The 12,131-nt window shown below is 40.3% G+C and overlaps 1 protein-coding gene across 8 annotated transcripts in view; it reads left to right on the forward strand.

Moving 5' to 3' along the window:
- Positions 1-9,822, forward strand: part of tnk2b (tyrosine kinase, non-receptor, 2b) — a 43,557-nt gene extending 33,735 nt beyond the window's left edge. For 3 of the 8 annotated variants that reach the window (XM_037275870.1, XM_037275872.1, XM_037275879.1), the window contains 2 exons: positions 9,027-9,118; positions 9,206-9,822. In XM_037275870.1, the coding sequence (XP_037131765.1) occupies positions 9,027-9,084 (58 nt within the window). In that variant the 3' untranslated portion in view covers positions 9,085-9,118; positions 9,206-9,822. Of the gene's footprint in view, positions 1-9,026; positions 9,133-9,205 lie in introns of those variants that run through there. The other 5 variants (XM_037275875.1, XM_037275877.1, XM_037275878.1 and 2 more) reach the window with 3 other exon arrangements.
- The last annotated feature ends 2,309 nt before the right edge of the window (positions 9,823-12,131 follow it).

The following is a 12,131-nucleotide window of genomic DNA, read 5'->3' on the forward strand; positions in this document are numbered from 1 at the left end:
ATGACACACACAGAAGGCTTCATTCAAAACAACAGGAGGCTTATGTTAGGATTTGAATTACATTTTTTAATTTAATTTGATCTTTAATTTTCTTAATTGATTGTCATGGCCCCAGTTCTCATGATATGATGACAAACTTAACTTGTGTTGATTTCACCACCTTCAACTTTTAAGCCTTCCAAACATAGCAATAAGATTGCTTTTGGCTTTTTCAATTACTAAGGTTTTAAAGGCTTACCCATTAGAACAGAACAGATTAGGCTTCTGCAATTAATGTAAACAAATGCAAATTTACTAAATATGAGTATCTATCTGTTTTTTTTTCTTTGTAAACAGAGAATTACAACCTGGGGTGAGAATAAACATTTTCATCCCGCTGTCAGATGCCAGCATGTTAATCCATAACAAATATTTTTTATAGCACATTTCGGAGCTACATCTTCAGCACAGTATAAAGCTGCCACAGAAAGAAATAGAGGTAATTGCTTGACATCAATTTGAAGAAAAACGACATGTGTATATATATATATATATATATATATATATATACACACACGCATTTAAAGGGACACTTTATTGAATGTATCGGCTTCAGCAGATTAAAAAAAAATTATCAATACTGATTTATAGATATCGTAATTACCTTTTTTTTTTTAAATCTATTATTCTGGCTTGACTGAGTTGATGCACAACTATTTTGCATGGGTTTTGTTGGAAATATTTTTGGGAAATTAGAACAACCCGTGCAACAGAACAGACTTTGTTCACTGCTGGCGCTTCCGCTATTGTATTTCACATTATGTTTTCCTGAAGCAGACTTTTGTTAACTAAATTACAAAAAATGTTTTTATTGAACATTTTATGCTGTATAATGAGATCTATAAACTGCATGCCCTCGACACCCATTGTATGTGTGTGACTCCCACAACACACGCACGCACACACGCGCACACACACACGCGCACACACACACGCGCACTCTCACTCACACACACACACACACACACACACACACACACACACACACACACACACACACACACACACATTCCTTTTTTTATATCCATGAAGGTGCCGTGTTGCAGTTTAAAGGAAGTTTGTGTGCAGCAAGTAGACTTGGATGGGATCTGTGACTTCCAGAGTTCTGGACAGTTGCTGATAGCCAGAGTGTGCTAGCACAGCCAAGAGAAGCCCCCCCCCCCCCCCCCCTCCAATTTCCAGCCTCTGTGCTGCTAAACTCACTGCTTCGTAATTATACTTGGTAATAAGCAAAACTTACTTTAAATCCTCCCGTTTTATTGACATGGTAGAGAAGGAAATTGTTTATTTCCTCACCTACTCGTTGCATTTGAATGGCTTCAGGAGATTTAAGAGCCCTCAAACTACCGCTAGGTCCTGTAGTTAAAGCTGATCCTTCACTCATGAAAGTGCATCCTGTGAACAACAGCTGGAGCTGCCACTTTAAACCGCATTCAATGCTAAAATGGTAAAATTTACTTTGAGGTCTGTTGCTACGAACTTTACTTCACTCCACTAAAATGGAATTACAACAGTGCCAACCTTCAACGCTTCCACGTCTCTCATTTGCTCTGTAAGGGCAACATTTTAATAAAAGGTTTCATTGACGAAGTTTAGCTTAAAGTCTATTTTAAAATTTGCTGTCAATAACTACAAAATAAGCTAGCTGACAAGTCATGGGTGAGTCGCACACAAATTAAGAGTCGAATGATTTTCTTGAAGTGTGCAGTGTTTTTTGTGTGTGCAGTATTGCATTTAATAATTTGCAAAAAGATCAAGTTCTACCATTAATCATAAAAATATGATAAAAATAAAAAGCAGACTCTAAAATATATCAAAGATAAGTGGGTTAAACTATTTCTCACTGCAAGGTATCAAAAGATTGGGACTTTTGAAAACCCCAACACAACCCCAAAGCTAATTAATGACATTTCATCTCTGATCTGTTGTTCCATCTGGAATTGTAAGGGAAAAAATAGTATAATTACAGGGCATTGTTTCTTTTGCTTTTTATTGAATGAAAGTATTATTGGATGTGCTGTTATGACAACAATGCAATTCTGCTTCACTCTGAAAGCTGTCATTGTGCCAAATGCAATGTAAGGCTAAATTGATAAAAGAGTAAGAAAAAAAAAAATCATGTCGGTTGAGCACAACTGTCATCCGAACACACTCACATAAGTTTAATGATCCGTTCGTTATGGCCAGGCTCTCCTAATGACTGCCAAAGTGCACCATGCAGGCACAGAATGCTGATCATTGGTTTGTCCCAAATGGCTCTATTTGGCTGAAGAATTTCACACATTCAGGGAACACGTGACCCTTGTCTAATACTTTGTAGTACCCCCTCAGGTCTTGCCTTTATGTGAAGAGTTTGGAAATACTGTTTGTTCTAGTATATGGCAACACACTTGAGCTTTTATTGCAGGGAACTGAGGCTAATTTGTTGGCCTATTACGCGTATTTTTCGGCCAGTAACAACACAATCAGATTATAGGAAAGTACATTGTGATGATAAGACACTGATGAAGAGTTTTAACAGTAATTGGAAGCACAGAGAAGGAAAAACCACCACCACCTGAGTCTGGTATCTTCTTTCCGACTCTCTCTTAAATCAGATCAATGTGTGAAATGAAATGTTTGAATGCAATCTTTCCCAATGCCACTGGAACAAGCGGGTCAATCAAGAGCTTGACACGCTCTCAGGAAGAAGTTTTAACACATACCACCTGTGTGCCTAGCATGCAGCCTTACCCATGGGGGTCTGCTATCGATCCAGCCCCATCAGTTTGGTTGTCAGGGATGCCTGGGGCTGAACAGGGCTGGCAGTGGAGAGCAGGAGCACAAATGTAGCAGCACGAGAGAAGTCGGGGCCACTACTCTTTCCATGAGAAGCGTTCGAAGCTTCGGAAGAATAAATCGGGACAAAGACAAGCAGGCTGCATTGGTAATGTAAACAGTTTCCAGGGAAGCTGTCAACTTGGCCCTTTAAATGTTCTCGGACAATTCACTCTGTGATTTGATATGATGACTTGGAGCCAGTACAGGGTTTGCCCGCTTTTGTGCCCAACGTTAGCTGGGGTAGGCATCAAGTCACCCATCTGTTCCCCTAATGAGGACGAGCACAAAAGAACATGGGCGGGTGGGTGAAATTGATACCCTGTTCATAGAAGTGTTTTTTCCTTCAGGATTCATTCATCCATCGATCCATCCATTTTCTGGACCTCTGTATCCCCACGGGGGTTGCGGGCTTGCTGGAGCCTATCCCAGCTGTCATCGGGCAGTAGGCGGGGGACACCCTGAACCGGTTGCCAGCCAATCGCAGGGCACACAGAGACGAACAACCATCCGCACACGCACTCACACCTAGGGGCAATTTGGAGCGCTCAATCGGCCTACCAAGCATGTTTTTGGGGATGTGGGAGGAAACCGGAGTGCCCGGAGAAAACCCACGCGGACACGGGGAGAACATGCAAACTCCACACAGGGAGGGCCGGAGGTGGAATCGAACCCGCACCCTCCTTACTGTGAGGCGGACGAGCTAGCCAGTGCGCCACCGAGCCGCCTCCTTCAGGATTCAATTTACTGTAATTTACCTACTCTACAATAGATTTGAACCTATGTGTTAAGGTCCCATGTTTTTCACGTACTTGTGTGTTTTATTTTCTGTTATTCCATATCTAAAACATGCACGTTAGATTAATTCAACTCCTAACTGGCCATAGGTGCGAACGACTTCTTGTCTGTCCACAGTTTTGATGGACTGAACAGAACATAGGTGTCAAATGTATAAATGTACCTGCTTCAGGCCCAGGGGCCAGATGCGGTTCGCCACATCATTTTATGTTTTTGTTGATTTGTGATGACAAGTAACGCTATGCAGCAGTCATCTTGTTATATTGGCGGGAAATCAAACCAACAGATAAAATATATAATGTAAGGAATTGTAGGATGATTTTTTTTGCTGACCATTATAGAACTGCATTAGAGAAAACAAAATGTTTTTCATTTGTTTTGCTTTTCAGTTTCTTTCCATCCAGAAAAGATCATTGGAATCAACCTCCCATCTATCCAAGACTTGTACCTGTCCAGGACCAGGAAACGTGCAAGGAACATCTCTACAGACCCTTCTCACCCAGGTTGCAGTCTGTTTGAACTACTCCCCTCCGGACGGCGTTATAGAGCTCGGTACGCCAAAACCAGCAGACACAGAGACAGCTTCTTCCCCCAGGCTGTTGCTCTGATGAACTCACACCACTCTTAGAGTCTCAGAGTCATTACTGTGCAATAACATCCTGCTCTCCACACCTTTTTTGAATTTGTCTACACTGTTTGTACTATGTGTCCTCTCTGCATCCATTGCAGCCTGGTCATCCTGGAAGAGGGACCTTCCCATCTGTGGTCTCTTCTCAAGGTTTCTCATTTCCCCGAGCTGGAGTTTTGAGTTTTTCCTTGCCCTTTTGGGAGTTTAAGATCAGGGGATGTTTGAGAAAATTTGCCATCTTTCACATGTCCTGAGTGTTGTTAGTCACCTAAATGTTGAACAGAGGGTGTGATTTACCGAAGTCAAATTCCTTGTTTGGCACGCTCAAACATGGCGAATAAAAAACTCTTGAATCTTGAATCCATTTCTTTTATACATTTGGGAGTCGATCCCATCTCACTTAGTCCGACCAAATGTCATCCTGCGTGAAAAGTGCCAAAAACAGAATGGGCAGTTGAAATTGAATTCCATGGCTTCTGAGGCGTAAGAGAGGAGGGATGGTGACTGTGTGTTTAAAACAAAAACAAAAAAAGTACAAAGCATAGCCCGGGTTGAGAATTTCAAAACCCGAGTCTGCCCTTTTCTGTTTGAAGCGAATTTTGCGGTTTGACAAGTTTTCCACATTTCACAACAGAAGCTCGTGCAAAGGACATGCCCTTTTTTGTCGTTTTTATTTAGAGGTCCTTTACTGCAATACACATCAGCATTATGTCAAAACTGTGAATTACTCTCCTTGCTTCACACCTCTCCCACTTAAGATGAATTCATGTAAAATGTATGAAGCAAAAAGCAAAACACACAAGAATGAATACTAACTCACCAATGGAGAGAGCCATGAGTGACAAATGCAGCATGGTTTGAACATGTGCTTCACCTCACTCATAATCAAGGCATTTATGGGCCAGTGCACATAGCAACACATTTGTAGCATCCTGGATCTTCATTCAATTATTGTTCTCTTAACAGGATCCAATTCTAACAATAACCTGGGAATGGTAATGTGCCTCTAAAAAAGAAAATAAGTAGAAGGTGTGCTGAATTACTGCTTGAACAAAAATTTTACAACATAAAAAAATGTCTCATGGTCTTACTGAGAGTTCTCAGTGCATTGCCTACTCTGCTTATATTACATTGCCTGGAGAAAAAACATACATACCGTAAATTCCGGACTATAAGCCGCGACTTTTTTCCAAAATTTTGAACCCTGCGGCTTATAGTCAGGTGCGGCTTATATAAGGATTTTTTCGTGATTTTTGTGATGACTTGATCACTTTTATACACTGCGGTATCTTGAAGAAAAAAACAACAAAAATACTATTTTGAAACACTACTATGGCTGCTGCTTATTCTGGCTGTGTTGCTTGTGACTATTATGAGCTTTAGTAGGAATGCACGCTAGGTGACCTGCGTCAAAGGGCTCTAAACCCTTTCTCTTACTCTGCCATGTGACTCAGAGATTACACAAAGCAGTGGCGCTGTTTGGACCATCTGCATTGTATTAAAACCCAATCAATCAGCATTTAAATTCAATTCTTCTGACATTTTGCTCACCAAAAACAAGTTGTAATGAACGTGAACTTTTAATGCATTTTATTCAGAAGGTTAATTTGAGGCAGAGCACGAGCAAAGGCCATCCGGATCCCTGAATATAGGCGTAGGAGAATTAGCCCCTGACGAGCCAAAGGAGAACGTTGCCACTGTACAGGATTCAGAAATCAACCTTCTCAAGTCCGGAGAACTCACGATGGCCGTCCCGCTCAGCATCGAGGATATTTCCCAGTTTGGCGACGGCTCGCGGGAGCTCTTCATCAAATCCAGCTGTTACAGCGTGGTGACCGTTGCGGTGGCTGACGCGGGGCCGAGCATCGGCTGGATGTTTTCTTCGGAACCAAAAAGCATTTCCTTTAGTGTGGTTTACCGGGAAAATGCTGATGATCAATTGGAGCGATCAAAGGTTCTCATTCCACTGACGCACTGCAATTCTCACAAAGAGACCATTCAGGGACAGCTAAAAGTGCGTCGGCCGGGAACCTACGCGCTCATCTTCGACAACTCCTTCTCACGATTTATCTCCAAGAAAGTCTTCTATCATCTGACCATGGAAAAGCCCATCATCTACGATGGAAGCGACTTCCCCTGAAGCTTTGCCAACACTAAGTATCACCATGGCAACCGAAGGGAGATAAGAAGAGACAGACGAAGAAGAGATAATGCGCCGAAGAAGACGTGCTAGTTTGTGTTTTGATAGGCGTATAATTCACACGAAGAAGAGACAGAACGAGATCAAGACGGACATTACTGAAAGGGAGCTTTTATACACAAACCGTCATTATGGGGGACAAAAGAAATGCATATGATGCCGCTTTTAAGCTAAAGGCAGTCGATGTTGATGACATTGTCTTGCGTCACCCTTTTCTTTATTTCGTGGTCCCGTCTACTCTGGAGCTATACGTGTCGCTCGCTAGTTTAATGTAATTTAGCGCTTCGTGCATGAATAAAATTAGCATGAACAGACCCTCATCACACTCGAAGAAATGCATAAAAGCGACGACGAAAGAGAGACTGAGAAAGTGTGAGGCGAAGGATATCTAACGCTATTCCAATCGGACGCTGAGGAGGAAGACTTCGATGGTTTCAGTGCACAGGAGGAAGATGAAGACGATGAAGCTCTTTTTTTACTTTTACTGGTATGTTTTTTAACGAGCCCTGTTGGTGCTGTACTACCGTGTTGCTGCTGTGTTACCGCCGCGTCTCAGTGACTTTTACCGGGTATGTTTTTTTTAATCCAGCCCTATTAGTCTTGTGTTACTTCCGTGTTGCTGCGGTATTACTGCCGCGGCACGGGCAGTGTTTGGAAAGAAATGTTAAGGTATGTTATTAAAACTTTAAAAAAGCTTTCTGTCCAGTCTTTCTTTGTTAATAACTCGCGTTGGAAAGAAATGTTAAGGTATGTTATTAAAACTTTAAAAAAGCTTTCTGTGTCCAGTCTTTCTTTGTTAATAACTCGCGTGCACACTTCCGTGTTGCTGCGGTACTACTGCTGCGTCACAGGCAATGTTTAGAAAGACATGTTAAAGTATGTTATTAAAACTTTAAAAAGGCTTTCTGTGAACGGTCTTTCTTTGTAAAAAACGCGTGTGCACGTGCGGCTTATAGTCCGGTGCGGCTTATATAAGAAAAAAACTAAAATATCCCCCAATTTTAGCTGGTGCGGTTTATAATCCGGTGCGGTTTATAGTCCGGAATTTACGGTAATTCCAAACTGGAATATCTTTTTTTTTTTTTGGTTTTGCATCTGGAATTATTTGCTAACTTGATTACACTGTTGAAGGCACCAAAGTGCTCAGGGGCAGATTGGGATTAAGTTGACATGTAACCTTTGCAATATTTTGGTTGCATAAAGCAAAAATAATTACCGTAATCTTCGGACTATAAATCGCGTTTTTTTTCAGTTTGGGTGGGGGGGCGACTTATACTCAGGAGCGACTTATATATGTTTTTTCTCACAAATCTTTACTTGATCATTAACACATCACTTACAAGTATAGTTGACCACTTCACATGTTATTTTTAGTATAGTTGATCACTTCACATGCTTTGATATCTTTATCTTGAACATATTCAAAACATGAAAAATAGAGAGAAAAAATCAAATAAAATAATTAACACTTTAAAGCGCCATATTCTCTGGACATGTCCTCTGTCACCAGGATGACATAAAGGACGAGAAATTTGATGGATGGATTTAATGATTTGGAGTGACACAAATGGTTTGATAATATTGTTGTTTATGTGCTAGTTATTTAAAATATAGTTTATATATCGTTGTATGGGCCTGTGGAATAATTTGAACTGCGGCGCGGCACACGGCATTGTTGACAAAGGACGATCGATAAAAGACGAGAAATTTGATCGATGGATTTAATGATTTGGAGTGACACAAATGGTTTGATAATATTGTTGTTTATGTGATAGTTATATAAAATATAGTTTATATATCGTTGTATGGGCCTGTGGAATAATTTGAACTGCGGCGCGGCACACGGCATTGTTGACAAAGGACGATCGATGGATTTAATGAATTGGAGTGACACAGATGGTTTTATAAACGTGTTATTTATGTAATCGTTTTTTTTAAATAACTGAATGTTACGTCAGGCCCGTTCTCAGCTCCTCGTTTGTGTTTGTCACGTTAGCATACCGTATCGTTTAGCCTGTTGTTGCTCGTTCATGTCTGTTCTTGGTGTTGGATTTTGTCGAATAAATTGCCCCCCAAAATGCGATTTATACTCCGGAGCGACTTATATATGTTTTTTTTTCACATTTTTGGGCATTTTATGGCTGGTGCGACTTATACTCCGGAGCGATTTATAGTCCGAAAATTACGGTAGATGAGTTTTAAAAAAAAAAAAAAAAAAAAAGAAAAAAAAAAAGAGAGATTTTTAAGAATACAATATGTTTCCTAAAACAGAACGTCACTCGGCATGCAAGTATTACTTGGCAAACTCATTTTGATGAGATTTATTTTGGAACATGGTTTATAATGGAGCCAGGCCAATCATAGAGCTTCCCCACTGAATCTGTCAATACAGATGAGTTAAATCCTATCCGATATGTGTGATTCAAACAGCTGTTTGTGGCGATTTCACCACTCCATGTGGTGCTCAGGATGAATGCATCTGTCTAATTTGATGTGATTGTTCAATACTGCTTTTTTAAATTTTTACATGCAGTGTATTTGCAGGCTCTACTTTTTCCCAGTAAACATGGATCATTTAATGAAATCGAATACACAAATTTAAGATCAACAAAGTTCACTGATTCACTTGATGAGAGGTAATAACTTTTTTTTTTTTTAAATGTGTTTGACATGTATAAGCAAAGTATGAAAACTCACAGTGTGAACTTCCTACTACTCAACAGTGAATATTCTCTTCCCAGGCACAATTGACTCCGCTCTAACATGGTCTCTCATGGGAGGGTGTACCTAATGTTCCGTCTGGTAAATTGCATGATGTAACCATGCTTGAACAGATGTGTTTGCTGCTGCTCGTACTGTTTGTATACGCCTGACATATTGTGATAAAGGTTTTGGCTATTGAAGGTACAGATTTGCCTAAACAGGTCCCAGAAGGGACCTAAAAGCAAAACGAGTTCAATTATACAAGTTGAAGTTGTCAAGAGGAGAATACTTCACCGGTAGTGTGCAGTTCAGGTTGGCTTTGCACTGCACAAATTTGCTGTGCGTGGAATACAGAGAAAAGTGACCTGAGCATGAGACTCAGGACCTCTTGACTGTGAGGCAAACTTTTGTGCTGCCATGCATGATGAAATTTTCCTGTGGTCAGAAAGAACTTCCAGCATATTATTAACACCTCCCTGTTTGTACATATGTTAATGTTTGATGTGTGGACTACCGAGTCCAACTTCTGCACTTTTGAAGTTTTTTTTTGTTGTTAACTGATTTTGATTTAAATGCAAATGTCGCTTTTATGTCTCACTGACATTTAAGTTAGGATAAAGAGAGGGTAAATTGAAAATCATTTTTAAAAAAAAAAAGCTTGTCTGGGAATGAAGTCTGACAGGTCTACGGTCCTTGTTGGGTGTTTTGCATCCTTGCTACATGAAAGACTTTCATTTCACCCACGAAATATCAGCTATTTGATGGAGATAGCTTTCTTATTTTCCATAGACGGCTCAATATGCAGCGCAGGCAGCTAACCTTTCCTATCAAAGAGGAGTGTAGGAAGCACCTTTGACAATAATCTAGGAAGTAATGAGTTGACTCATAAGAGCAGTCTGAACTCTGAAGGCACACGCTTTAATGTCGAACCAAAAAGTCAAAACTTACTGTTCATCCATTGCAGAACACGGAAGACTAATGATATTTTATATCTTTCATTTATTGACTTAATCATAATTAAATGGTTATGGAAATAACCGGAGCACACTTCACAACTTGAAGACAGAACGTACACTACAATTTAGAACAGCTAAAAGCAGGTCTAAGTTAAGGCTCAACGACTTCATTAGCTGGCCTACTGTTTAAATAATGTTAGCTAAGAATATGCAGTAAATGTTTTCATGCTTGGGTGTGGGTATGGGTCAATCATCTTGATCACCTTCTCTGGATGTGCCACTGTACTTCCACAGCTCTCCAAAATGCCTGATGTAGTCCTCTTATTGCCTGACCCACAAATACACTAATACGTTTTCCCTACACAACCTTTTTATTCTGGACTTTGCTTGGCTGGTCCTAATGAACGCCGATTGCTCCATTGGGAAACTTTGAAATGTCACCGTAGCAATCGTTCTTTCAGGGAAACTGACCTTTGGGTGTGAATACACACTCAACTTCTTAGGTGGAAAATAACCCGAACTGGTTCACATCGTGTAAGTGTTCAAGTCACACTTTCGTAGCAATATTAAGACAGATTTTCAAATTACTGTCATTTCACTTGGTCATTTCTGTACAGCGGAGAAATTAATCAATATATCTTAGTTAATCACATACCTCCCATATGTGCATATAGAGCTTGTTTTGGGTGGTGTGCTGTGAGACACATTATGAAGCCATGCATGTACGAAACCACACAGGGATGGATTTCCAGTGCATTTGTCCTTGTGACAGAATGGTTGGATGATGCCGAAGCAATCGGGTCTGTGGGGAAGACAGAAAAATATAAAAAGCAAGCGCAGAGCGAGCAGGTAAAGTTAAAAAAGCGAAGACAAATATCTTCTCCTGGTGGATATATTCCCCAGAGATGCAAGTGTTTAACGTTTGCTTTAGTTCTACTTTTTAACTCGACCAATAGTGTTTTTTTTTATTCTATTTTGAGTCAGAGACAAACAGCAACAATTATGACACAATGGCATCCCTGATGCAATTACTGTAGCGGACAGGATGGCTGCATTGCAGTGATTTATGAACTAATTGATTTCCCGTATTTTCAATAGGTCATTTGACAAGCTTTAAGGGAAGATCAATAACTGCTCAGGAAGAATGAAATTTGAAAAATAATCTAATTGCATCTTTTTTTCCCCCTCAGTATTGTGATTGCAATTTAATGTGTGATTATTTTTTTAAGCCAGCCATCATTGAATGTGTTTACAGTTTGGTTTGGCGCTGCTCTAAAGACAGACAAAACAGACAAAACTCCACGACCCACTTAAAAGCTGCACAAACTAAGACAAGGGCAGGCAAAATTATTTTGGATTTATGCCACCAAGGACATCACATCTTCCAGCTCCTTCCCGTCTGGTCGGTGCTATGAAAGTATTTTATTTATTTATCTCCCTGTATAACATTTGATTACCCAGGTAAGGCAGTTGAGAACAGATTTTTATTTGCAAGGTGCAGTCAAACAAGCAGTTGTTCCAAAATGAAAATTTGTAACAGTTGACTCGTAATGTCAAAGTGACCCATTGCTAGTTTGGGACATTTCTGTCGTGCCTTTAGCACTCATTGTTTTAGATTGATCAATCTGCATCATTTATGTCCTCCATCTTCAAAGTATATATTTAGTTCCATTGGTATGTCCAGTGACCTGAGATGATTGTGTGATTTTAAATACTAAAAATGATTCAGATTGTAATCATCACCAACACAAGCACTGGTTTAATTGTTTCAGCACAAATCCTAAACATGTTACCCACCAGCACACACGCTTGCTTGCACAAACACATAACCTGGGGATTTTAGTTTTTTTTTTCTTCCCCTCTTAGCCAGCACCACACTGACATCATGATGAATCACTCTCGCTGTGTGTGTGCGCGTGTGTGCGCGTGTGTGCATGTGTGTGCGCGTGTGTGTGTGTATTTGCATGTGTGTGTGCCTGCAAGGTTCAAG

The sequence above is a fragment of the Syngnathus acus genome, chromosome 17, assembly GCF_901709675.1.
Source record: "Syngnathus acus chromosome 17, fSynAcu1.2, whole genome shotgun sequence".
In the NCBI taxonomy this organism is placed as follows: Eukaryota; Metazoa; Chordata; class Actinopteri; order Syngnathiformes; family Syngnathidae; genus Syngnathus; species Syngnathus acus.